This window comes from Xiphophorus couchianus, chromosome 2 (genome assembly GCF_001444195.1).
Source record: "Xiphophorus couchianus chromosome 2, X_couchianus-1.0, whole genome shotgun sequence".
Taxonomy (NCBI): domain Eukaryota; kingdom Metazoa; phylum Chordata; class Actinopteri; order Cyprinodontiformes; family Poeciliidae; genus Xiphophorus; species Xiphophorus couchianus.
Genome location: NC_040229.1, coordinates 25,049,279 through 25,076,304, shown reverse-complemented (window position 1 = coordinate 25,076,304; position 27,026 = coordinate 25,049,279). Strand labels below are relative to the sequence as shown.

General features: G+C 39.6%; 3 protein-coding genes and 1 long non-coding RNA gene across 7 annotated transcripts in view; 2 read left to right on the top strand and 2 right to left on the bottom strand.

Moving 5' to 3' along the window:
- Window positions 1–1,115: 1,115 nt before the first annotated feature.
- On the bottom strand, window positions 1,116–3,156 carry golt1bb (golgi transport 1Bb). Of its 2 annotated transcripts, none has more exons than XM_028026050.1 (5): window positions 2,969–3,156; window positions 2,555–2,646; window positions 1,918–2,096; window positions 1,755–1,836; window positions 1,116–1,671 (listed from the first exon to the last, which is right to left on the bottom strand). In XM_028026050.1, exons 1-5 carry the CDS (start codon window positions 2,997–2,999, stop codon window positions 1,633–1,635), a joined length of 423 nt encoding a protein of 140 aa, XP_027881851.1. In that variant the 5' UTR covers window positions 3,000–3,156; the 3' UTR covers window positions 1,116–1,632. The 2 variants fall into 2 exon arrangements, with proteins under 2 accessions (XP_027881851.1, XP_027881857.1); XM_028026056.1 differs by having other exon boundaries at window positions 1,120–1,671; window positions 2,975–3,155.
- Window positions 3,157–4,298: 1,142 nt separating this feature from the next.
- Window positions 4,299–10,930, top strand: slc35b4 (solute carrier family 35 member B4). The gene is made up of 10 exons (XM_028036103.1): window positions 4,299–4,555; window positions 5,959–6,072; window positions 6,160–6,262; window positions 6,347–6,396; window positions 6,478–6,559; window positions 6,648–6,711; window positions 7,617–7,726; window positions 7,817–7,892; window positions 8,023–8,098; window positions 8,731–10,930. Exons 1-10 carry the CDS (start codon window positions 4,479–4,481, stop codon window positions 8,978–8,980), a joined length of 1,002 nt encoding a protein of 333 aa, XP_027891904.1. The 5' UTR covers window positions 4,299–4,478; the 3' UTR covers window positions 8,981–10,930.
- Window positions 10,931–11,077: 147 nt separating this feature from the next.
- LOC114155928 (MICOS complex subunit Mic25-like) lies at window positions 11,078–18,254 on the top strand. Of its 3 annotated transcripts, XM_028036088.1 has the most exons (10): window positions 11,078–11,317; window positions 12,540–12,620; window positions 12,723–13,248; window positions 14,256–14,349; window positions 14,837–15,017; window positions 15,126–15,140; window positions 15,719–15,802; window positions 16,506–16,576; window positions 17,533–17,668; window positions 17,757–18,254. In XM_028036088.1, the coding sequence occupies exons 1-10, from the start codon at window positions 11,240–11,242 to the stop codon at window positions 17,778–17,780; spliced, it is 1,290 nt and encodes a 429-aa protein (XP_027891889.1). In that variant the 5' UTR covers window positions 11,078–11,239; the 3' UTR covers window positions 17,781–18,254. The 3 variants fall into 3 exon arrangements, with proteins under 3 accessions (XP_027891889.1, XP_027891876.1, XP_027891881.1); XM_028036075.1 differs by having other exon boundaries at window positions 11,079–11,317; window positions 12,540–13,248; XM_028036080.1 differs by lacking the exon at window positions 15,126–15,140 and having other exon boundaries at window positions 11,079–11,317; window positions 12,540–13,248.
- Window positions 18,255–18,466: 212 nt separating this feature from the next.
- The window catches only part of LOC114155965 (uncharacterized), a 34,298-nt gene continuing 25,738 nt past the window's right edge, over window positions 18,467–27,026 (bottom strand). Inside the window, exon 3 of the long non-coding RNA XR_003597877.1 lies at window positions 18,467–18,479. This is a non-coding gene — a long non-coding RNA (uncharacterized LOC114155965). The remainder of the gene's footprint in view (window positions 18,480–27,026) is intronic.

The following is a 27,026-nucleotide window of genomic DNA, read 5'->3' as shown; positions in this document are numbered from 1 at the left end:
TTTTTAAGGGGGTACATCACTGAAAAAAGTTTGAGAACCACTGCTCTACTGTACAGACATCAGTGAAAGCAGGTGAATTAGCGCCATCTAGAGGTGAACAATAACATTTCCAAGGTGGAGTTTGTTCTATTCGATTTTGTCTCCTTGCTGAGAAAGTAACGTTTTATTTCTGATGTCCGAACCTTTAAAAGTTGTTTAACCGACCTAATAACTCAAATATTGTTTAATTCCATTATCCAATAAAAGTTTTAAGATGTTTAAAAAAGCCATGCTGGAAATCAGCTGCATTGCATCAGTCAATTTTCATAACTGTTAACATGAAAAATCTACTTATGACAAATTATTAAATTCGCCCAAATAAGTGTGTGCGGGATCTTTTAATCAGCACCTTAAATATTTACTTCTTTTGCCAACAATAAGATGGTCTTACAAAAATGGATCTGCTGTCAAAATAAAAGCTAAAGTGGACGAGTTCTTCTTCGTTGGTCCTTCTAAGTGAGCTGCTGGTCCACATGACAGATCATGAGGCTCAGGGATCTAAAGCATCTCGGTGCAGTCAGCACAGGAGCCCTGCAGGGTGACTGTGCACTTACCTCGTTTACAGTAACATGTTGGTGACTCTGCAGTTGTGTGGCGAGTCACTGATAGACAGGAAGCTGATCACTTGAACCCCGGTGAGAAAACTACACAGCTTTTTACTTAAATGGTCAGAATTAAGCAATTTGATAATGAAATCAAAAGATTCCACCAGAGATTGTCATGAGAGAAATAATGAAGAAAAATTACAATTTTAACTATTTGGACACAAATACTGAAGACTTTTACACTGGAGTTAAAAATTGTAAAAGCTTGTACTGCACATATCTGGTCTAAATGTTTATTTGCAATTTTACATCATTAATACTAGACTGTGTTACAGTTCTTTTGTTTTAAATTGTATTAATACCATGATATCATAAAACTAAGATATTTTACTCTAGTTTGTCACATGGTCAAAACCTGAAGCTGGACGATGCTTAATGTACTTGAATTTAAAAAAAATCCAGGTTGGCTTTTCAGAGAACATAAAATTCATCTGTCATTCAAAAAAGAACAAAGAAAAACCCACACACACATTTGCAAAAAGGACAATTTATTGCAGGTATACATTTAGAAAAATTACTGTAAAAATTACAGTACAAATATCTCAAAACATATTTTTACAGAAACACACATTTCTGTAAAGATTACAACCATCTTTTTAATTCAAAATCCATTATCAATAATCCAGTCACATGTCATACAGGATTGCTCCGAGGCACTGACTTTCCTCTTAGATAGTCCAGTGTTGCCAAGTGTTTAGTCCATAAATATTCCAAGGAAAGGTACAAAGAGTTTTTTATTTAAAAAAAAAAAAGAAAAAAACAAAGACAAACATTTGCATTGTTGTTCAGTCTCACTCGGATACTCCTTGTGTCTGGACGAGGGGAACGGATGCTGTCAGAGGAATGTTTACAGACACATTTGTGTGTTTTCTGCAGAAAAACGTGTGAATGAACTTTTCTGGAGTGACGAGGACTGGAACGTACAGTCACGATGAAAATCCATGATAAATTGTGGAAAGGTCCCCCCTTTTGCGTCGACAGCGTAATGTTATACCATAGCGTTGCTCTCACCAATTTTGTCCACCAACTGAAAGACAGCAAGCAATAAAATGACCACTGAAAATCTCCGCCAACCTTGAGTTGTACACGTTTCTCCCATGTGACACTTACCGTCCTAATCCCTGGTAAACTGAGCAAAGAGCCGATAACAGGCACTCGCCTGATGAATCCAACCGCCACCGGGAAGAATCCCCTGTAAACGCGAAGCATGAGCAACGTGAGCCGCGGAAAAGTGTGTGCGAGTGTGAGGCGTTTTATCAGCCTTTGACCTGACCTGAACAAGAGGAAGAAACCGTAGATTTCCAGGACGACGCCGATGATCGGCCAGCCGGTCAGAACCACAAAAATGCCTCCCAGGAAGAAGCTAGTGGCTTTCGCTTTGTGTCTCTGGAAGAAGAACCTGACGGTGCGCTCGAGGCCGATGACAAAAGAAAGGCCTGCCACGAAGAGAATCTGCATGCAGATGCAAAATATTATAAGGTTTAGAGATACTATCCGATAAAAATAAAAGGACACAACTATTGAGCGAAGACACTTTGTCAGTTTCCTCATATCATGCCGAAAACTCAGACATTTGTTGTTGAAAACATTTTTTTTTTCATGCTTTAATCAATTTGCCAGAAGGAAATGCTTAATAAATTGGACCCGACCAGGACATGATTTTTCTGTGGGTAATCTAATGCAAGTTTGATTGATTTTACAGAAAATTCTGCAAAGTGGCAACTCAAACACTCCAGAATGCTTCTGTCTATGCAAATTCACCAGTCTGCTGTAACTTTAGCCTCCTATCGACAGCTTACTTCTGTGATGTCACTGACCAAAACAACCAAAAAGTATATATATAAAAAATAAAAAACTTTTAATATTGTGAAACCATGCAGTGGAAGTGGAAGAGTGTTTGAAGAACTCACATTTCCTATCGCCAACAGAGCTTTATCAAAAAACAGCATCATCCCAAAAAAGAGGAAAAACACACCGAACCCCGTCAGTCCCATCCCAATTTCTGCGAAGTTTAGGGAACAAGAGATTTGATCAGTATTACGTTAATCACTGCTGTTCACATGTAAGCAATAAAAGGAAGAGCGTACAATGAAAACACGATTAGAATAAAGGAGGGCATGAGTTTAATGAAGTAGCTGCTGATTTAAATGTCTACAGTTTCCCACATAATACAGTAAATTGTAAATGTCTAAATAAGAAATAAACCCTCCACAGTGACGTAATGATGTTCTCAACCAATCGTTTTTTCGCTGTTAGCCTCGTACATTTAGCTAAACACAGTTAGTTACCGACAAAGAACGGCGGAAGAAAAAAAACAAAACAACTCTTACTTTGGGAATCCGTGAGTGAAATCATTTTGAAAGCTTCCGAAGAGTTAACCAAACCAAACGATGACCGCCGCTCCTAAAATCTGTGACTGTTAAAGACCAGAAGCTAATTCAATTGTTGCTACGCTGGCTGTAGTGCCACAAGCACGGGCGAAGCTAGCGGTATGTTGCGCCACCACGTCAAATGGAGCCACGTACGCACTCACGCAATGCATCAGAGATCGTCTATATTGACATCACGCACAAACATCAGACTCTCGAGCTTCTTTTGGGATCATAAGAGAACTTTTAGTCAATTGTTAATGCTTGACAGAGGTTCAGGTCAATCAGCATCAGGGCATGTAGGTTCACACAAAGATAAAAATAATTAGAATATATATTAGAATATAAAAACAACAACCAAAATAAAGAATAATGTACTAGGTACAAGATTATAATTTAAAATACTGTATAGTTATCAGAAATACCATACCATGATCCAAGGAATGAGCAACTGAGTAGGACAACAGTTACTGAGTTTGTCAGGAGGAGTGATAGTTATAGAGTCAGTGTTTTTCCTCCCAGTTGCTGGGAGAAGGATCTCATTTGTTTGATTATTAGTATGATTTAGATTAATATATAGCCCTAATTTAGATTTAGATTAAGTGGAAAATGTTGACGGAAAATAATATATTTCAACAAAAAAGTAATGCTAAGACTGGAGTTTGATATACAAACACTGATAAAATAACAAGTCAATAACATTCATCTAATTCAATTAAATTCATTTATTTAATTCGAATATGTATAAATTGCAGATCGGTAAACTTGAATATTTGTATTCTAAGGTATAATATCAGTATTGAAATACGGAAAATGAAAACATTTCTACATAACAAATGAAACATTCACATTTTCAAAATAAACTGTATGTTGGGTTCAGAAATGCACCAACGAAAACAATATCTTGTAATATAGCAATCTGTTTTGTTGTCCCTTGTGTGTTATAAATCCATGTGGTAGAAAAGTTTCCAACACTTTTTGAACTGTATTAATAAAATGAACCAACTTTCCAACGATGTTCTCGAACACAGAAATTCAAACAGAGTGATAGCTCTTTGTATTTTAACTCATACCGAGTTCGGTACGTTGCAGCGTTTACGCGCGTGACAGCTAGGCGACGAGCTCATTCATTTGTTACATTTTAGGCACTTTGCTAAAATAGATTAACCGATTCTGAAGTATAATACACTGTGTTTTGTTTAAATAAAAAAAAACGGGAAAAGTTGTTCAATGGGTGTCCATTTCCGCCTTTTAAAATAAACTACAACTACCATGACTCTAGTGAACCGGAAGAGCGAAATGTCACATGTCGACGCGTTCAAATGACACAGGAGTTTGCGGAGAAAGAAGACCTCCTCTGAAACACAAACAGCGGCTAATGTTCAAGCATGCTCCTCTCATTTATTCGCACCAATAAGTGAGCCGTATTATTTATTTTCGTAATTTCTTCCGGCCGTCAATCATCATGGGGACCGCGTTTGCTGTGGTCCTTGTTTTTGTCGGCTGTTGTAGCAATGTGGTGTATCTGGAGCTGCTGGTGAGGTCAGTCACAAACCTAAACTGAGAGCCATTAAAGTTTAGGTTAATGCGCATAAAATATTTTCAATTTTAGTTTAGCTGAAGCGGGGACGTTCAGGTTTATGTACGATTGTGTCACGTCAGCAAACTATACAGATTTATTTCCTTTAGGACTCCTACGCAAACTGGAAGCGGGGTTCTAAGTGAATGTGTAGTTTCTATATGTGTGTGAGTAGATAGTCGGTATTTTTACTACACAAGGTAACCGCAAGGCACCTCTTGGTATCAGTTTTCATCAGTGGACAGAAACAATTTTCTCTAAAATTGAGAAACTTTCATTAGAATGAGATAAGAGCAGTACCAAAGGGAGAAGAGCATAAATGTTAAATAGTAAGACTTAACCTGAGCAGTAAATATCCATGAGTTGTTTATGCCCTTGGCAGCAAATTACATTTTCACTTCTAAAACGTCTTGGAAAGTATTTCACCCCTCTTCGACTTTTCCTCTTCCTTGTATTTTGTGTGACAGACCAGCCCCTGGTATCTGTAAAGTGGAAGGAAAATGACGCATGTCTTTCAAGAAAAGAAATAATAATATGCATGGCATGGAGGGCCTACAGACTGAAATGTGTGCCCATTCCTTCTTGCAAAATAGCTTCAGCTGTGTCCCTTAGCTGGAAAGCATCAGTTTTCTAAGTTTGACTGCATGTGATCCAATGGATTTAGATCCAGACTTTGACTGGGCCACTTTAACACAGGAGTGTGGTTTGATGTAGACTACTGCAGCTCTGCTTCAGTGCTTGCAACTGTTTTCTTCCAGCATTCTGTCCTCTTTGTTGCTTTTTTTTCTTCTTTTTTTCACATATCTATTTTATTTAGTTAGTTAACTAGAAGAGTCGAATGTGAACCGGTTGTCATTTAGAACAAATGGCAAGAAAATTTGGTTTGTTCATTTGTCTTATGCTGTTTGTTCACTAGCAAACACGTGACGCCTTCAGAGAATTTATACTGAGATTTTATCACATATTTACTATTTACCAATTCAGGGTTTTTTGTTGTTGTTGTTGTTGTTTTTTGGCCAATTGCTTCGATTAACAATACGGGATTTCACAAATTAAAATTTGATACAATACGAATCAGATTTTGCAGATTTTCATTAGTAAAATAAATCTTGAAAACCTTTTCTGCTCATTCGTTTTCAAAATTTTTCTCCACTTCACGTCGGTAGATCACAAAGGAATCTGTTCACAATATACTGAACTTTATGGCCGTGACGTGACCAAACGTGGAAAGGTTCGAGGGGCTTCAATACTTTTGCGTGACACTGTATCCATAAACTCGCTCTTCTCTTATTGAGCGTTCCTTTTTTTAAAACCAATAATTTCAGATTTTTTGCCTCCGTTTTAAAGGGCCGTTTCTGTTTTTCAGACAGTTTCCAGGATGTGGCAACATAGTCACCTTTGCTCAGTTCGTCTTTATTGCCTTAGAAGGTTTCATATTTGAAACTAAATTTGGGAGAAAGAAACCAGCAATTCCTGTCAGGTAAAAAACAGTTTACTACACTTAAATGAGATGCTGCGGGTAAGACCAATCGCTGATATTAAATGAAATTATTCTTTTTTTTTTCAGTAACTATTTTATCATGGTGACCATGTTCTTCACTGTCAGCGTGATCAACAACTATGCTCTTAACTTTAACATCGCCATGCCATTACACATGATCTTCAGATCAGTAAGTGTCGCATCTTGTTATCATTTAAGCTCCTCCTGTTCTCCTCCATTGCTTTTGTTTAAGCTTCTCCTCTTTTCCACTCAGGGATCACTAATAGCCAACATGATCCTGGGAATAATCATCCTGAAGAAGAGGTGATTCTTCCTCTGCTTTTCCTTCTGCTTTGTTAAATATCTTCCTGTGGATTCAGTGCATCTCACCTTCTCTACCTGCAGGTACTCAGCCAGCAAATATCTCTCTATTGTTCTAGTTTCCACTGGTATCTTCATATGCACCATCATGTCAGCCAAACAAGTGGTGAGTCCTCTGCAGGCATGTTGTCTTTTCCAGTTCAACCGCTGTTACGCCCCAGTAATAATCCAGAGCATCTACTGGTTTGTTTCAGCATGAGGTGTCCAGTGATGGATCGGAGGAGCAAGGGTTTTATGCCTTTATGCACTGGCTTATTGGTGAGTGTTGGTTAAAAATAGAGCAAGAAATACAGGAGAAAAAATCTCTCATTTTTGTGGCAAAAAGTATTTGGTCCTTTACTGATTTCTCTGTTGTTTTATAATGATTTAATTGAGAATAACCGTGATATTTGGAAAGTTGAGTTCAATTTGACGAGACAAAAAAAAGAAAACAATCTCTTAGACACAACCTGTGTACAGACATGATGTAAACTAAAAGATCCCAAAAAGCAAGACATTATTTCTTAAATTAATGAAATTGAGGAACGGAGCAGAAACAAATTTAACGTCCTTTATCAGTGTGGGATGGGTTGCAAAGACATTTTTAAGTCTGCTTTGACTACGGCAAACCAGTGTGAGCGACATTACAAACAAACAGAGGAAATATGCAACAATCGTACGATTGGGTCACAAAGGGATCCAGAACAAAATGTGAGGCAAGTGCAGACCTCACTTGCAGTTTGTGTTACAGCGGTTCGGAAGAAGCCTCTGACTGAAGACAGTGTTTTTATAGAACAACCGCCTGAAGAGGATGGTCATGGTTGTCCATAATTTCATATGAGTGGGGAAAAAAAATTTGAGCATAAAGAACACAGATGCTCATCTCACATTTACCGAAATGCATCTTTACGATTATCAAGAGCTAAAGGGACATATTTTATGGACCAAGACAAAGCTAAAATGTTTTAGGTGTAGAGAGTCTGATTTTATCTAGCAGGAAAAACAACAGCATTTCAGAAACAGAACTTCATACCCACAGTCAGACATGGTGGCGGTAGGATAATGCTCAGGGACTGCTGGCTGCAATTCGTTCATAAGCTTACGCTAAAAGGGTTAAGCAGCAGAACATTATCGGCCTGCCTTTCTGTTGCTACTTTTACACGCGTGGCTTTATCTTCAACAAGGCATCGCCATGCTGACCTTTGCCCTGCTGATGTCTGCGAGGATGGGCATTTTCCAGGAGACGCTCTACAAGCAGTACGGGAAGCACTCCAAGGAGGCGCTCTTCTACAACGTGAGTGCTCCTCCGACTCAGTCCACCACCGAATAAAGGGGAAACGTCTGAGTTAGTTCGTTTTAATTTAACATCTGCCCATGTCTTCAGCACTGCCTGCCCCTACCCGGTTTCCTGCTTCTGGCCACTGACATCTACAACCACTGCATCCTCTTCAATCAGAGCAGTGAGTTTAAACAGATTATTAATTCAATTCACAAAAGGGAAATTAACATTCATACCTTCAGTTATTCAGGGACACACATGTTAGCGTATGGGGTGAACAAATTCTTTTTGCTGTTATTGTTTTGTTGCAGCTCCCGTTCTTGTTCCTGTGGTCGGGCTGACCATGCCGACAATGTGGCTCTACCTGCTGGTCAATGTCGTCACACAGTATCCTGTTGTTTTTCTGTTCTTCTTTCCTATGTTATATGGACTGATGTGTCTTAACACAGAACTGTTTTTACATCATTTATACTAAAAATGTTTGAATATTCTCACTTTTGCTTAACACAGAAGATCTACGATTCTTTTCTCGTAAAAGGATTACTAAAGTTAGAATAATGTTAGAACTTTTCATTATTTTAGTTTTGATACCTATGCTTGAGCAAATATACACTAGAGTTAGTTTTCAAGTGCTCGTTGCAGAGAATATTGTCCCGTTTTGCTTTTCTGCTCTTCATTAAACAACAGAACTGTAACATTTTTCTGATTAGCCTGTTTGGCTAGTGAACCTGCAGAATGTTTCTAACATGGCGGTCCTATTAAGAGCGATTTGGTGGGGCTCTGCTTGTTTCCTCACCATGATTGTTCTTCAAGACAACAGCTGACTTTGGGTTTCATTGTAAGCGAGGAGAAAGTGAAGGATCCAAAACTTTGACTAGTTACAAAGGTGTCAAAATACTTTAGAGTTATAACCCATAGAAGAGCCTTTCCAGTATTCATTTTATTCTTATTTTATATATATATATATATATTTATGGCCGCTCTTTCAGTCTTGTTGCAGACCTTAACCCTATTTCCAGGTACGTGTGCATCCGTGGCGTCTTTATCCTGACCACAGAGTGCACTTCGCTGACCGTCACCCTGGTGGTGACCCTCAGAAAGTTCATCAGCCTCATCTTCTCCATCCTGTACTTCCAAAACCCCTTCACCGCCTGGCACTGGGTGGGCACAGCTGTGGTTTTCATTGGCACCCTGCTGTACACAGAGGTTTGGAGCAGCGTGCAGGCGGCTCTGCGGGGGGCCGGAGTCAAGGAGAGGAAGGCAGAGTGACGAAGGAGAGACCGCCGGCAGATTGTAAAGGGAAAAAAAAAAATCTGCCCCCTTGGGCAAATTTGAAATGTTCTTAAATCTCCTGTGGTAGTTTTATACAAATACGGTCCTTTTGTTTTCATACTTGATCCTACATGTTTTACCAACTGCAGTTTAAAGGAGGTGCTGATAATAATCTGCTTTTCAGTGATTAAATGTCATGAAAAGACCAAAAATGGTGGACACCAAATCTTTTCCCATCAGCGTCCACGCGTCTCTGAAAGGAGCACAGACGTTATGAATCGACAATAGTTTGTTTTTTTTACGCTTTCTTAGCCACACCTTGCCAGCACTGCATTGACCTGCTTCCCCTCATTTTACCACCTCCCTGAGCTGCTCTGTTGGAACGAGATCTGGGGACTGGAAACCGCTAAAGTACACTAAACTCAATTTCATGTTTGTAAGAAACCAGTGTGAGATGATCTGAACATGGTGCATCATCCTGTTTGAAGTAGCCATCAGAAGAGAGGTAAACTCTGGTTATAACGGGACAGATGTGATCACCAGCAATAATCAGGTTGGCTGTGGTGTTTTAAACGATGCTCAGCTTGTAGTAAGAGGTTCATGATACCACCGTCATCAGTCTGAGCGGTTGTCATATGCTGGTTGGATGCATATTTTCATGATATCGATGCAGGATTTTGACCCCACTGCCTGAATGTTGCAGCTAGTTTTGGTCACTTTGTTCGTTCTGCGCTAATTTTAGCCTCGGTTTCTTGGTGTTAGCTTTCAGAAGTGGCACACGGTGTGGTCCTCTGCTGCTGTAGCCCATCTGTTTAAGTCTTACATGCTATAGCACTGATAGTTGAGTTTACTGGATACACTTAACAGTAACAAGATAATCAAAGTTTTGACTTTCTTCCCTATGCTGATTCTCAACTTGAACTTAAGTGCTGCCATTTGTGCCATCAAGCAGTTGCACCTAAGAGCACAGAGGTTTCGTCGACATAGCTAGAGAGCTTGGGAAGGAGTAATGGTTATTCAGTTCATTCAGATCTGGATCTGACCTCTTCAGCTCGCCATCACCGCTCAGAACATGCAGGTTGTAAGCTACTGCATAAATCTCTAATGCAGCTCCAGTAGATAAGGTCGACCAACGGACGGTTTTTAAACTGCACCACAGTTTAGCCTTGCACTTTAAAGTTTTGCCCCTTCTGTTCCAGAAACTTTCACATTTGTAGCACTCCTCAGTACACTCCATTCTTACCCTATTCTCCCCTTAACAAGTGTTTAGACGTGACTTCTTTTTTTTTAGCAGATTATTGTGATTTGACTAGTCGTGTTATGCACAGAGGTAAAGATAAATCAGAGTTTTACTGTATTATGCCCACCAACATTTATATTGGGGGCCGATGTTGGTTAAAGCAGATAATTGCTGCGGTTTAGGCCTCTGGCTGCAAAGTGAGACACATATTGGTGCAAAATGTGATACATAATTTGTAGAAATGTTCTTAATTTCTGAAATCTGACCACCTCCTTTATAGGGTGTCCTGCCATCACTAGGATGCCTTTCGTCAGCCCAAGCGAGGAGCCAGTTTTGAGCTCACAAACGCATTGGAAAAATAAATCCAATATTTTGGTTTTTTCATTACTTTTTTTTTTCTTTTTTGCCAAAAAACACAATTGTCACCAGATCTACCGTTTTGTTTTAGCATTTGTACCTCAGTAGCATTCATTGACCAATGGTGCAATTTCTTTGTCTTGTCTGTAATAATGCTGTTTAGATTTTTTATTTTATTTTTTTTTTTGAAAGTGTGAGATTAACCTGAAAACCCTTGCATAATGAATCATGAGTATGCAGGTTATTTATATGGCTCCTTGCTCTTAGACCATGTTGTCTCAGGTGCGTTGGACCGGTGTCAACAATCTCTACACTCCGTGCTCTTCGAAATTAAACTAATTTTAATAATTCGCCGGTTCTTGTGGCTTTTTAAAATAAATATTATGCAACATGAAGGTTTTTTTTTTTTTTTTTCCTCCTCTCATCCAGTGCTGGGACAGACAGTTCTCTCACGGCTCACTGGTTTTTAAAAGCCATCGGACCAATCCACACAGCTGTAGTTCAGCTCCGTCCAATGACAGCGCAGGTTGTTCCCACGAAGAGGTGGAAGAGGCCGACTTGGAGCAGCTGTGAGAGGATTGATCAGCCAACATTATCTGAATTAATTCGTTTGTGTCGGTGACTGAACCGCGGGGTTCGGTGTGACCCAGCAGAACCGGATGGGGGGAAACGGTCCGAGCCGCTTCCCTGCGGAGGATGAAGGAGGAGGCGGGGTAGCTTTTGTGAAGGGCATTCGGGTGAGTGGGAAGCTCCGTGGAAAATCAATGCAACTCTATGCACGCTGTTGCTGAAATCACGCATCTAGGGGATCGTGCGTCAGAGCTGAGGTTTTAGTTGGAGTGGTGTCCACGGTCCGTGACCTGGTGGTGTCGTTTTAAAAAGACAGAAACTGAGCTTCCTGAGTTTGTTGTCACTTTGCTTCCTCCAGCCCCTGTGATAAATTTAGACGGAGCACAGGTTGTTGTCACTGGCATTCAGGGCAGAAATAAGACGCACGACGCGTTTCTTTTATAACTTCACAGTTTGTTTTTTTTTTTTTGTTTTTTTTAAAAAGTACTCTTCCTACATGCGTTTTTTTCTCCCATAACATTTTGTCACCTTGTGCTGGTATTTCAGGATATGTTTTTACCAGCTTTGGAAATTTACAGACGGACATTTTTGCCCATTAGTCATATAAGAGCATTATATGCTTTGCGTAAGGTCGCTGTGCAGCATGGTGTAAAAATAATTTCTAGTCAGCATTTTCTGTATTTAACAACTATTGGTGTGTGTGTGTGTGTGTGTGTAGGTGTGTGTGTGTGTAAATGATGTGATCTATAACTGATGCAGGAAGGACAGAGTGGACCACCCTCTGTGCACGTGGATTTCTGCTATTTTATTTTTATTTTTTACAGAATCTCAATTACAAAAGTCTGTATTTTAACAAGGCCATTCTAAAACCATTCCTCTGTAGCTCTGTATCTTTAAGTTTCTTTGAATAAACATCTACATCACAATAAATAAAAGGACTATGCAATAAATCAATATATTGCTGATAGACAATAGATCAATATCAAATGGAAAATATGTAAATGCCAATCCAGACCCGCACAGCATTCTGGGGGATGTAGGCAAAAGGAGAGGCTTTAGCCACTCTGACTCCTCACAGTTAAGCAAGGCATCAATTAACGCTCTCACTCTTTGGTTACCTAGCAATAACCTGCTATGTAACTTGCTCGTCACAGTGTCTCATTACTGGGGGGAAATGAATACAATAGCTCAAGAGGAAATTGTGAATAAAACGTATAATGTCAAAACTTTCAGATGTTTGAAACAAAAAAGTAGTCAATAATCGATATTGACTGATTCGAAACCCTTAAATCGTGATACGTTTTTCCGCCATATCGCCCAACTCTAATCATCTCCTAGCAGAAGGTGATCCCATTAATAAAGTATGTGTGTGTTTTTGTTTTCCCTCAGCTGTCGGACAGAGTCATCAACCGGATGAAAAATTCGACAAAGACCAGCTGTCCTCACTCCTCAGCTGATCCACCAACTCAGGTTGCAGCTCCGGTTCTGGCCCCAACTGGCGAACCGTTGTTGCCTCTCCAGGCTCCTCCCTCACCTCAGCTCATACCCACTCCTCCTATTCCTCCCACACAGGAAGGCGTACCCACGTCTCCGTCAGTGGAAGCTGCTGCTCCACCTGTCAAACTCATCCCTCCTCCTCCTGTGAAGTTCCTCTCCCTCCCTCCTCCATCTCCGGAGCCAGAAACTCCACCTGCCCCTTCTTCAAGGGCTGAAAACACCGAAGTGCCTCAATCTCTAACTCCACCTTCTGCTCTGGAACCACCTGAACCCAAAGAGCTAGAAACACAGACTACTCCTCAAATAGAACAAGTGAAGGAACCAACGCCTTCTGAACCAGCTGCTGCTGAGCCTCTTGAGTCTGCTGCCACACCAGTTCAGCCAGTACTCTCACCCTCACCTCTTGCTTCTGCCCAACCTGGAGCTCCTCCAGAGTCTTCTTCACACGAAGCCTCGTCGTCACGTCGACATGAAGCGCTCACTGTGGTCCCCGCTCCGCCACATCTGGAAGCGCCGCCTCCTAAAGAGCCACCAGCGACCACAGGTCTGCCTCCTGTTGTGGAAGACGAAGAGCCTTCCTTACTACCGCTGCCTGCAGAAGGTTGAGATTTTATTTCTTTATAAACAAAAGTCTTGACATACATGTGGCTCATTAACGTGCTGCTTGAAGGGGTGTGATTAATTACTGTGCTAATGTTTGCAGCTTTAAGTTCTTCCTGAGATACAAACATTAAAACATCCCATTCAGGCGCTTCAGAAGAAATTCTCACATGTTGATTCCTATATTTTTTGTTTTTTTAAATTTAACTTTAGGTTAATATAAAAACCTCTGGCTATCGATCAATTGATTTACTAAGTTAGTGACCGATTATTTCGGTAATCGGTTCATCTCAACCAGTCCAATGAATAATTTTAGCCTTGGTTTCCTCCTTACCTCCTTTGAAAGTTTCTTACTGATGCACATCAATAGAGCAAGAACCAACCAAAGGTGCTGCAGTTTCATTTTAGCGTTTGGGGAGACTTCTCTTAGCGTCTTGCAGCCTGTTTTCAAAATGAAGGACGATCGGACCAGGCATGTTGGCAGTCGTTTTGAACGTCCTGCACTTGTGGACTCTTTTTCAGACGTTGATTTCTGATTCTTGTGAAACTTCTTTAAGTCGCTTTCCAGACTTATAAGATTCTGCATCTTCTCTCTGGAGGCGTCAGGCAGCTGTTCCTGTCTCACTTCGACCTCAAGCTAAATCCCTGAAATTGACCGGTTTGCCCTGGCAGGGCTGCGAGGAGGCTGCTTCAATAATCGAACATAGTATCTGAAAATAAAAGTTTTCTGGTTTTTATGGTATTTTCCCAGTTAAACAAAATTGCTATTGTGTGCAAAATAAGTATATCAACTGATTTTTTTAAAACATTGTAAGGTTTGGAATGTAATACTTAATACTTCCACACACCATATTGTGATTTTTTTTTTGTTGGCACAATTTTTGTTACATTTCAACACCAGTAAGAAAATCTGCTTTTTTTTTGTTTGTTTGTTTTGTTTTATTTTTTATTTTCTTGCAAAAAAATAAAAAATGTTTTTATTTTTGGTATTGCCCACTTCCCCTGAAGTGATGGAGGAGGAACTGAGAGAGAAAATCAGAGCAGAGATGCAGAAAAGTCTGGAGGAGGAGATCAGCCAGAAGAGATGGGAGCTGCAGCAACAGTAAGGTTTCGCTTCCTGCCACGATTTCATGTTTCTCTTTAATTGAAGTATAGTAGAGCTTTTATTAAATAAAGTCATTGTCCTGTTTCATAATACACAAGTAAACGACAGTGTTACCTCCGGGCTGGTTAATTAAATTTCTGCAATTGTTAAAGATCACTTTAAAGCTAACAATTTCGGTGCTAAAAAGATTTTATCAATGTTTTAAAAAGACCAAGAACCAAAGTAGATAAATAAAGTAATCACAGAGTAAACTTAGAAACAATAATGATTACTCATAAACTGCAAATCAGCCTAAAAGTGAGCAAATTAAGGACAATGTTCTCTTGGTTTTTTTTTAATTGAAGATATAGAGTTTAGAAATAAAGATATTTGATATGTAATGCATCAGTTGTGTTTAATCAGTATGCAAGATAAAGCCCTCATGTTTTAGTTGAAAACACCAGGACTTGTTCCTTTATCAGCTTTTTTTCTACTGTTTGCGAAGGCTGGAGGAGATCCAGGTTCTGTGGCGAGCCGAGGCGACGGCGGCGGCTCGGGCCGAGGTGGAGGAGCAGGTGAAAAAGACTCTGGAGGCCGAGAAGGCGACGCGCATGGAGGAGCTGACGGAGTCCATGGAGAGAGAGAAGACGATGGCAGAGCACGAGAAGCTCATGGCGCAGCTTTATGTGAGCAGAGAACACAGTCTGGATCTCTTTTGAATGCAACAGGATCTCTCTCTTTTAACGCAAACGTTCATCTGCTTACCGTGTTTCTTTCTTGTCCTGGTGTTTCAGTGGATGGAGCTGAAGGTAGGGCAGGAGCAACTTGATGTCCGCATGTCTCACTGCTGCATGTCGGTTCTGGTCACACCTCAAAGCTTGCGGTGTTATTTAGTGCTGTGGTTTCTATAGTAAATGAAGAGATTTTTTTCGTAAGAAGCATGTGGGTGATGGTTAAACACACGGCACCTTGCAAAAAATATTCACACCAATTGGACTTGTCTTTATTTTGGCGCTTTACTACAGCAAACTTAAATGTGTTTTGTTGAAGTTTTGTGTGATTAACCATAGTTTGGAAATTTCCTACACTTAAAATCAAAGTGTTGATTGATTTTTGTTTTTTAAATCGGCTCCCTCTCTACTAATGCCTCTAAATTAAATTAAGAGTAATACAAATGCAATCCATCAATTTAAAAAAAAGTACAAATAATTCCTTTTAACGCAAATTTTGTGCTACTTTGTTTTGGTCTGTCTCAAAAAATCCCAACAACGTACGTTGGACTTTGTGGTTGCAACGTGACAAAACGCTGTAATGTTCAGGCTACGTGCAAGGGGTTTTTTGTTTATTTGGAAACCGTTATGCTGATACTGACATTGAACTCATGCAGGCTCGTCAGCTGGAGGAGAGAGAGAAAGAGATGAAGAAGCGCAATGAACTCTACAAGAAGCATGTTTCCAAACTAGAAGCAAAGGTAAGCTAAAACTTTAGAAGTTCGTCACCCGTTCAGGTTGGTTGAGGGAGATACTGCGCAAAAATTTTAAAACAAAAATACTTACAAATGTATTTTATTCAATCAGTGTTTAGAGTCTGGGGCAGTAGGAAAAAAATAAAGCAGTTGGGAAAATTTTAGCTTGTTGCTTTGGTTTTTCCCTCCAGATACGATGAAACATTTAATGCTGGGACAATGTTGGTATTTAGGTTTGACCAAACTGTTGGAGACATACATTTTTTTTCATGTTTTTAAATGCAAGGCAAGAGATTTTTACTATATTGCTTAAAACGTAATCTTTCTAATATTCACAAATTGATGAAGCAGTTGTTTTTATTTGTTAGGGGTTTTTTTCACTCCTAAATTTAACACAAACGCATTCAGTAATAAAACTAAAATAAATTTGCACAGGTCTCAACACACCCTCTCTTTTTTTTTTAGCTTTAATATTTGCACGCACATAATTTCTTTTCATTCTTACTGGGGCATGGACGTTTGCAGAATAATGCCTTTTTCAGTTGTGATTTAGCAGTAAGAGAAGAATGTCTGAATCTGTCTGATTTTTAGCCATCGTTGGCCACTAAGAGGCAGCAAGACTCCATTTTCCACTGAACCACTGGAGGTGACTCGTTTATTCACTCCATCGTTTGCATTCTTTTGCTAAACATGTCTGTTCTCCTCATAGTGCGCAGAGTTTTACAAAGTTTCAGCGGAAAATTTCCAGGAAGGCAAAGAGGAGACTCGCAAGCGTTTTGCGTAAGTTTTTACTCTGTGTTTTTCTTTCTTGGAAATTACATCAAAATAAGTAACATGCAAATCTCACAGGAACCTTTGTTACTGCTAATAATCCTCATGATACAAGTGACTGAAAATACAGAAAAGGCCTGCCTTTTTCTTCTTTTTTTTTTAACCAGGATCACACTTATTGGCACTAATGTATCAAACACATGTACAGTGGAAAAATTAGAGTATATGGTCGTTTTCACATTCAGTTTGGGAAGTATTTTGGTCTGGTCTCTAGTGCAAATATCTTAGTACACCTGAAATAAGACAAAACTAACTCACAAGCAGCTCTTTAGCCAGGTAGGTGTTTGTTTTAAGTCAGTAACTCCTTAATGATGATGAAAAAGTACTTGTTCCTCTGATAGATTATTTCACTCAAAACTTTGGAAGAATGTCTTGTATAAGTAAAACAATCTGCTAGTGAAACGATTATTTTTCATTAATTTTTAGAGACCCAACCCTGAGCTCTGGATTTCCCTCGGGTTTTTGTGTTCTACTGTCTGAATCTGTACTGTGTGTGAGATTAATTACAGTCCTTTTGCACAAAACCTTTTAAAAAAACCTACCAACATCTTTGATTCAGATCTATTGTGCATAAGAGGTGAGGGTTTCCATGATCCAGATTTTTATTTTTTTTTTTGGTCTTCCAAAGCATGGGTAACACACATTTGGAAGTGGGTCACTGTAGCACGGCTTACTACAGCCAAGACTGCTTTGGATCAGCTGGAGAAATGTCTCAGGAAGTGTGTGTGTGTGCGTCATCATTGCAGTTCTGCACAAAGCCAGGTCTAATTTGCATCTCGGCAGCTTGATGAACTGATGAGTCTAAATTGGCTCTCTTAGACATCCAGCACTTCTCAAATTCATATTTGCACATAGATTACAGAAATTAACTTTGGCGTTCCTTCTTTGTGCTCTTTCCCCTTCAGACGTTTTAACATCCAGCCCCTGTGCGGAGACCTTCAGGGTCAGATCCTGAAATGCTACAAGGAAAACCCAGGAAGAACTCTGACCTGCTCAGGCATTGCATCGGCCTATGTGCAGTGTGTGGACAACGCCAAGAAAGTAAGAACTAAAATGTAAACTACGCTGAACCTTAGAGTTTCCTTTAATTTCTCATCGCCTTCTAACTTTGTTTCCTCTTTTTCTGCAGGATAAACTAACCACTGGAGGTTAAAGGGGAAACAAGGACATTTGCTGCTGCAACAAGATAAAAATAAACTCAAATCGAGACGCGGAGAAGTGAAAGCATTCAAATTCAGCCGCTTTAAATGTCAAAATGTTTTTCCACAAAACTGTCCATGGCGTAGCAACCCAGTGTCTTTTGTCACGTGCACAAACCAGTTTACCTTTAAATGAATGACATTCGATATCAGTGTGTAAAACCAACCGTGCCACGGCAGTAGCAAACAGGATTTATAAGTGCAAACAAGGTAAAGATGTGCATCACTGGTTAGTTTAATCATTAGGCCCGAGTGCCTTGAATTCAGGAAAGCAGATGCAAAGTATTAAAAAAAAACTATGCAAGGAGGTGAGTGTTTATGCTGGCCAAAACCAACAACCAAATGCCTCGGTGAAGCCTAGAAATGATGGAGTCCAATGTTTAAGGGAAATCAGGCTAAATAAAGCACCACCAAACAAAAACAACTGACCTGCTGGATGCTTTATTCTGTTTTTATAAACCAACAACCCGGTTGACTGGAACCTGTGCTGCTGTGACAGGTTTTCATGCCATTTACAGTGTTTACATTCTTTATCTGCTCGTTCTTTTTCCAACACATGCGTGATGCCCTTTGTAATAGTCAGCTTTACCCAAAAGCTACTGTAAGTATTTGCTAGCTGTAAAACCAGACGCTCCTGATAGACTTGAGTTCAGCTTTAGCAGGAAACCATCCTCCTCTCAGGGCAAAGCACCACATGAGTCTAAATTGTTCCTCACTGAATGTGTCACATGTTGGCAGATGTGTATTTTTTTTTTTATTGGTGGGGGGTGGGATATGGTTGAGGAATACCTTTGTGTTATATAAACAATGGCTTCCAGAGATCGAAAGGGTGTGAAAAATGTTGGAAATTCACAATCACCGTGACTCAGCTCCTCACACTTCCGGATTGAAGCACAGATGGAGTTGAATTGGTGCCATGTGAAGCTGAACAAAAAAGGATTCTGCAGGTCGGGCAAAGATCAGACTCCAGCTGTTTGACGAAAGGAAACCAGGCACAGTTCATCACTTGCACTATACCAAACTATCCGAAAAGTCATGTGGTGCCAGCAATATGATGTGGGGTGGTTTCATGTTTTGGTTTGGGGTTTTTTTTGTAAGTTATTGAGAATGAGATTTAAATCTTGATTAGAGTAGCTCAAATGTTGAAAAATTGACTTATTAAGGATATACTCCAAAAACTGGGGGGAAAAAAAAGGTTGAGCTTGAATGAACAGGAAAAATTTTAATCTTGAATATAGCTGTGTCTAACCATATCATTTTAACACATTTACTCCTGCAGGGTCTGACAATTGAGATTCCTGTTAAGTTTTTAGTGTTTTGACTGTGCACTTGCAATATATATATATATATATATATATATATATACATACTGTATATAGTACAGACCAAAAGTTTGGACACACCTTTTAATTCAATGAGTTTCCTTTATTTTCATGACTATTGACATTGTAGATTCACACTGAAGGCATCAAAACTATGAATAACACATGTGGAAATATGCACTAAACAAAAAAGTGTAAAACAACTGAAAATACCCCTTATATTCTAGTTTCTTCAAAGTAGCAACCTTTTGCTGTGATTACTGCTTTGCACACACTCTGCATTTTCTTGATGAGCTTCAAGAGGTCGTCACCTGAAATGGTTTTCACTTCATAGGTCAACCTGCCCTGTCAGGTTAATAAGTGGGATTTCTTGCCTTATAAATAGTCATGAAAATAAAGAAAACCCATTGAATTAGAAAGGTGTCCAAACTTTTGGTCTATATCTATATATATATATAAACAATTTAGGTTTCCATTTGTCAATCTTCACTGATAAAACCGTTTGGTTTCTGAAGATCATCCGACATGGTTTCCTCCCACTTACTGTTTGAGGAGAAGAGGTACATATGTGTGCAGCGTTTTTATCTGCATAACATGGATTTATGCCACATCTCTGAGCTAAAAACTTGACTCCACTGGAATTGGAGAGCTACTGTTGCGGCATCATGAGACATGATGTCAATGTTAACGTTAATGATCAGTTCATTAACAATCATACTGTTCTCAAAACTCAGCAGCAAGATTTTAGTATATTTCTAACAAAGCAAACTGAAATGAAAACAGAAGTAAAACATGATTTTTGTGGCTAAGGAAAAAGAATGCATACATCTCTGAGTGCTACAGAAGTCGGTTTTTGTCATCGGCCCATTTTCCTTATATGGTAAGTAGGAACGTTTTCATTCGGCTCCCGTGTTGTTTTTGACATGTCTCTTTGTCCAAACTTAACAAACCATCAGATTTGTGGCCATTTGATTTGCTTTCTTCCTTTGTGTTTTGTGGCAAAAATAAATAAATAATAAAATAACTGGAAGGAAAAAAAGAAGTGTAACTCAAGAAATAAAATGGCAGTTCCAAGTTTACCACAGCCACGTGTTTAGTGACTCATAAGTGTGTTTCATATGTCCCTTCTTGGTCACATATATGTCCCATCAGGTGGAAAAAAAAACTCCTCTAAATGTAGATGTATGTGCTATATCTATGATGCTTTGATACATCAAACGCATCACCAGCGCAGGTTGTTACGGCAAATACTGATTTATCAACTTCTGACTAAGCTCTCTGACTAATATCTGTATTTTACTCTGCTGGTCTGCAGCTGAAGAAATGCTAACTTACCCGTCGTGTCATCTGGAATGAGTCACATTGACAGGGAAGATTATTCTCAGCAAACCACAAAATAACCGATCAGAGAGATGATAATCGGCGTCAAATTGAATAAGAGATCATCGTTCTGCAGCATGACTGCTTCCAGCTCTTGGCTCATTATTATAGCACATAAATATGATGATGCTGAAACACTGTTTGTTGATTAAAGTCACACCAAGGGTCCACTGTCTTGTATACCGAAAAGCATACCAGCTGAAATGACAAATTCACAATGACCAGACATTAAGCTGAGAAGCTGAAACTCAGACTGCAGGATCAAAATGAAACCGCTGTGATTTCCTCTAAAATGCCTTGCAAGGAAATGAGTGGGAGGCGTCAAAGGCCGGTCATTGTTGTGAAACGCTGATTGTCATTTTAGTCGAGTTGCTGTTGGTGTCGGTGAATATGTGAGTTTCAGCATCACATGATTGTAGATACACTTTGTGCTGCCTCATTTAAGGAAGAAGCGGGTGACTGCATGTTTGGTGAAACTGTTTTGGACCAAAACTCAAGACTCTTAAGAGTGTTTTCTTATGTCAACATTTACATTTAGGACGATTTGCCTCTTTAACTTCCAGTTATTTGTAGTTTGTTGAAGCTCCTCGTTATTCTCATCCCACATTTTTCAGATTACGCAACCGCTTCATACTTATTCGCTCAAACTGGACCTCCCCTCAGCTCACTACGTGTCTCGGTGCAGTGAAACAGCTTCTCTCATCCTCAGGCGATACTCGGATAACAAAAACCAGAAAAGACTAAACTAGAAATGAAGCTGTGGTCTCCGTACCAGAACTGACGTCTGGGTCAGCCACAGAGGAAGCAGCGCTCACTTCATCACAATCTATCTAAGACTTAATGTTTGTCTGAGCAATAATTTAGCTGAATGAGACGACTCAGGAAGGTTTGGAGAAATAGTTTTCTGTATTTGTGTTAGTCTGTATCTCCTGTAATTAACTGCACTTCATTTTATGATCTATTAGCTGCACTTTAAACCTCTGTTGTTTTGAGTCTAAGTAACCTGTAAGTTCAGTGATGAAATAAAAACACATATTGTTTCCAACGTCCCTTAACATGTCTGAACATTTCACTGGAAAAGTATGTACCTGTTCACTTGCTTTCTTTATTAAATTTATAGGAAAAAAGAAGAGCGTTGCATACTACTGCTCTCTGCTGAGCTTTGCTGTTAAAAGAAAGGCAATAAAGCATTTATATTAGAAGGACATGTCTTTTCAGCTGGAAGGTGAATTTCAAAGAACTAACTAATTAAATGCAGCAGTGTTTTCATGAGCAAAATGAAATAAAAACACAAAGCAGAGAATATTTGTGGCTGCGTGCATGTTGGTATTTGGTATTTCAGAAAGGCCAAATAATATGTCACTTTACAACTGAATAACAACTGCTGGTGTGATTCACATCTCATCCCAAATGGATAATATAAAGGGGGGATATTATGTAAAAGTGATTCTTTTTGAGCCCAATCTTATGTCAAAAATATAAAAGTAGTTGCTTTGATTTGTTGCTTGAAAAATCTTTGAATCTCCCGTGGCAACCATTCGGGGTGCCTAGACACTCCCACAAAGTGCCGCATATTTCCACAAAGCTCCTCCTTGGAGCCGAGGTTCCGCCTCACAGAGTACCTCTCCCCCTGTGGGTCGCCCACTCAGCTCCTCCAGACTAGTGGCAGCAGATTAGCAAACATCTGGTGGAACTGAGAGTCTGCTGAGATTATTAACTACGTCTCAGTCCAACACTCCAAAGAACGGCTGTAAGCAGCGTAATGGAAAGGCCTTGTTGGAAAGAGTCGGAGTATCAATTTTTAAGAAAATATTTTGTCTGTTTTATTTACAATTAAAGATACAAAATTGTATGTTGAAACTCCTTCATGTTCTTCACAGTAATAATTGGAAATTATTACTGATAATTATAATTATTTTTTAATTATAAAAAATAATTTTGTCATTACAGCAATCAGCCCTTTCTTCTAATTGCTGATGAGCTTTTTGAGTATTTTCTCAGATTCTTCCCAAATGTTTCTTTGGTGGTGAGACTGGAAGCCCTTCTTGCCATCAACCAAATCTAAAATCTCCACCGCAGATTCAAGTTGGGACACTTCTTCGAAAAGAAACAAGTTGGTAAAAGTTAAAGATCCCTTTATACCTCAGTTTGCCACGGGTGTGAGGACCAGTGTGTCTGATGTTAAAATTAGTTTGGTGATCTGAAGCATTTAGCAAATGGAAGAAGAAATCTTTAAGGGAAAAATTGTTTTTCACTGAACTGGACAAAGAGCCACAGTCTAAACTTAGCAATAAATGAGTTGCAAAGTCACTGAGTTTGTTGTCATGTCAGCCAGCCATTTCTGCAATGGGGCCATGACGACCGTTACTAAGGATGGTACTTCAATGAGATTGTTGCATAAAGTAGCTGTTGTATGTATATGTGTTTTCCCTTTATGTTTTATTCAGTGAGGCCAAGGAGGAATATAATATTGTGTTCTATGTTACACCAACAATAAAGCTGGGCAGAGGGAGTTTGGGCAGAGCAGGTGCAAGAAAGTTTTTAGGTCAGTAAGCAGTTGGAGCTACAGTATATTAATGGTAATGGCAACAGTAATGGTCAACAGACAGCAAGTAACACTGTTTTGAATATCAGGTGTGCCGGTTGGGGTTGGTTTCTTGCACTTCACTTCCCATAAAAATAAAACATAAGATTGACTTTTTGTGCTACATTTACCTTTTTTTTTGCAAGTGCAAACATTCATAACTGTTTCCAGTCTTCTTCTTTTAGAAAGACTTTATGTAAACAAAATAGTTGAGGTATTTCTAAAGCAATTTCCCTAGCAAGTGCCAAAGCTCCCAACACCTGGAATGCAACAAAGAAAACAGCAATCCCTTCTAGGCATTGTCGGTATCATTCCATTTTTAATCACCCGTAGTATTTATTAGGCTGGACTCACTACATATCAGAGAGATCTCGCATAAAACATTTTTATCAAAGAGCTTTCAGCTGACTTCAAACAGAACAAGGTCAGTGTTTCCATTCCTTTCATGATAAGCAATGAGGCTTCTCCTAAAGCCATTATGAACAGCATTTTATATGAAATTTAAAAAAAGGACAGAGCTGCAGGATCAGGTCCAATGTTCTCAGAGCTGACTGAATAGTTAAATGGCTTTTACATTTTACATTTATGCCACGTATTAAAATAAAATACATTCGCTGTTTACCAGACTTATGTATTTAAAAATGTTGCGTAAAGACATAATGTCACTTTGTGTCTCCACATGTGACCCAGCCGTCTATTTCACTAATGTGAAATAATAGCATAATGTCACTCGATGTTTTCTGAAAAAGATATGTGGCTCAGCTAAAATGAGTCACATATACAGAAAATAGGATTCTGGCAAAAAATTTAACATCACACTCTTTTTTTTTTCTTTTTTTTGTACAAATACACACTTCTCAGAGAAACCACCACCTGGTGCTTATAATTCAGCAGGCGAAGTGTTGGAAGAATTCAGATTACCGATCATCATAAAACAAATTCCCCTCTGTTGCATTTTCGTTTCAGGCCTAAACATTTTACAGAAACAGCCACAAAATAATCCTTAGAACAGGGTAAAGGTTTTTGGTAAAGGACGGCAGCTCTGCGTTCCATGACCAATACAAAAAAAAGATTTATACACATATAATCATACATATTAGTTCTTGTTTCTGCTCTGCTATAGTAGTAAATAGCAAATGTTGAAAAATGTCCTATGTTTATTAGCTGGCGTCCCACAGGATTCTATATTTTGTCTAATTCTCTTTTATATGATTATCAGTGATTTATCCTCTTTATGTGGATGCAATGTGTTAAGGATATGATACGTACTATGGCAAAAAAAAAAACACAGAAGAGTTGCATGCTGGGTGATACATTCTATGGCAAAGATGAACTCAGCATATATTGTTAAAAACGTCACAAATCAAATGCATATTTACTTTGTGGGGGGAAAAAGACAAGTGTATATCAAATTCCTGCATTTTTTTTTGTTTGTTTGTTTCCAGAGAGTTGCCTCACAATGTAAGAATTTTAAAAATATTTAAAGAATATTTGCTGACAGATAGGATTCTGCATGAATTTACCATTCCAAAATGTGTCCTGCTTAAAGAAATCTGCAGAGAACAGAGGCGATGGAGAGGACAGAAAGGTGTGAATTGGGTCTTAGACCGGGTCATTCTTAACTCGGTCACCCAAAACTCGGCTTGCAGACGTCAACAGAACCACATCATCTGCAAAATGGAAAACTAAAACCAGACACCCTCCTCTCCATGACTACACCCAGAGATCCACAAAGATGATTGGTGATGGAGGACGTTTTGGATCAGTCAGACCTGACACTGTGCCATAAAGGTTTACACATACAAAAAAAAGAAAAGGAAAAAGAAACCCTACATCTGCGGTACATTGCGACACAAGTGTCAAGTGACTGGTCAACCAAACTCTGTGAAAGTGAAGATTTGACTCATTGTTTCACAATAAGAAGAAAATCCCTGCTGCACCTCATCAAGTCGAGGTTCAGTAGCTGGTTGAAACCTCTATTTTTTTTTTTTTAACATCACAGGAAAGAAGACTTCCTGTGGATACTCATGTTTTAATCAACTGCACATGCTGGATGCCATCAACTTGAGACGCACAAACTAAAACGATCCTCTTGACTCAATTTGCATTTATCTTCTTTCTATGTGTAAATGAAACAATTTACCACTAGCTAGTGGACACGAGGATAAGTCAGCACTCTGCAGACTCAGGGCGGCTCTTTCCTTTCTAATACACTGGGAGAAGGAGTCAAGGAGAGAAGCACATGTTGTGTCTGAATGGTAAGTGAAGGAATACGTTAGGTCTCTCCTTTCCTCACATCAAATGAGTTAAAAGGAACTGAACCACATGGAATCCATACATCGATTTTTAGCTTGCGAAAGAGAATAGCAAGTGGAGTTTATGTTAAGATGCATCGAGGTCTGTTCCTTGAAACGAAGCTGAGGAAGAGGAGGAGGGGCTCTGCGAAGCAATCAGGGTGGGAAGTATACATGACTCAGCCTTGTCCTCTTCAGTGTTGGACAGATGAAAAGAGGAGTCATCGTTTGGTCAGCTGACTCACCGGATTTCAGGGGAAAAAACCCATGTGGTTTTGATGGTGGGGGGGGGGATTGTGCATGCTTCCTTTACAATTGACGCCTTTGGTCCTCAGCAGAGGTACAGTTATTCAGTTCCCCGTCACCCAGCAGGAATGCAGGCTGGGATTCCTCTGCTGTGACTCGTGACCTTTCACCTGCCATCCCCATATGGATACCATTTCATCCTTCCTTTCTCTCTTGGCCAGGGAATTTCCCAGATTGTGTGGTTTGGCTCTCGGGGAAGAAGTTATACAGCATAGCATTGCTACTTCATGCTGAGTTTAGTTCAATAATAAATAAAAAAAAATCACAGTTTTATTAAAGCTTTTTTTAATGATAACAAAAAAAAGTACTTATCAGAGCATGCAAAGCAATCATGGTCCAAACAAATCACATGTGTGGCGTTAATGCAGCTGCTCCCTGTGTGCGTTTGCGAGCTCGAAGATGCCTCGTCACGCTGGGTGTGTAACAGCGTGTGTGAGAAACGACGGGCAACGGTGAATCCGGGTGGTTTCACTTGTAGAGAGAGCGCACTAGCGAAACCTCGCATATTGACATCTTCCACATTCACATGAGCACGAACACGGCACACACGGCGCCTCCGTGCGTGTGTTTACTTCAGCCCACGGTGACTCAGAGCTCCGATAATGACTGTGGCAGCGCAGCGGATGAAAGTCTCGCTCTGACTGCAGCCGGCAGAGAGAAGCAGGAGTGAGGGCTGAGCGCCTCGGAGCCTCCCCGCTGCTCGTTGGGTTGAAACGCATCCTGGTCCGAGGCACGAACTGTAAAAAAGTCCATTACACGGATCTTTAGGCGCCTGGAGCAGGACTCAGCTCCAGGTCCGACCGGCGAGTGAGAAAACATCACGAAGGGAAAAGAGCTGTGCGTCGTTGGGCAGGGGATGGTTCACTTGCAACAGGTTCGTATTTTCTAGTCGTCGGTCTGTTTTGTTTTTCCCATGAAGGGATTTACCTCTTTGCATGTCTTTAAATGCCGCAGTTTAACTTTAGATCGTTTTTGAACAGTCACTTTGTAACGTGGTGAATCAGAAAGCTTTAGGTTGTCAGAGAGAAGTTTAAACTATGTTTAAATGCACTGAGGCTGACTGTGTTTCTGACCCTAACTAATTACTCTATCAGTGGTCAGGAAAAATCTGCTCTAAAGATAGCAAGAAAGACATTACTACTGAAATTAAAAGGTTTCCTTTCTCTCAACTGCTATTATAATTACATATATATATATATATATATATATATATATATATATATATATGTATGTATGTTTTTCTTGTTCTTTTTTTACTGATGACCTTTGTGTTTCACGTCAGCACACCTAGAGGCTGTCCAACGGCACTGCATG

Coding starts and splice junctions, on each gene's coding strand:
- golt1bb (XM_028026050.1), bottom strand. CDS start 2,999: ATGATTTCACTCACGGATTCCCAAAGTAAGA. Junction 2,647..2,968: donor CACGGATTCCCAAAGTAAGA/GTTGTTTTGTTT, acceptor TAAACTTCGCAG/AAATTGGGATGGGACTGACG. Junction 1,672..1,754: donor GTTTACCAGGGATTAGGACG/GTAAGTGTCACA, acceptor GCTGTCTTTCAG/TTGGTGGACAAAATTGGTGA.
- slc35b4 (XM_028036103.1), top strand. CDS start 4,479: ATGGGGACCGCGTTTGCTGTGGTCCTTGTTTTTGTCGGCTGTTGTAGC. Junction 6,397..6,477: donor ATAATCATCCTGAAGAAGAG/GTGATTCTTCCT, acceptor CTCTACCTGCAG/GTACTCAGCCAGCAAATATC. Junction 7,727..7,816: donor AGGAGGCGCTCTTCTACAAC/GTGAGTGCTCCT, acceptor CCATGTCTTCAG/CACTGCCTGCCCCTACCCGG.
- LOC114155928 (XM_028036075.1), top strand. CDS start 11,240: ATGGGGGGAAACGGTCCGAGCCGCTTCCCTGCGGAGGATGAAGGAGGA. Junction 11,318..12,539: donor CTTTTGTGAAGGGCATTCGG/GTGAGTGGGAAG, acceptor GTTTTCCCTCAG/CTGTCGGACAGAGTCATCAA. Junction 17,669..17,756: donor GTGTGGACAACGCCAAGAAA/GTAAGAACTAAA, acceptor CTTTTTCTGCAG/GATAAACTAACCACTGGAGG.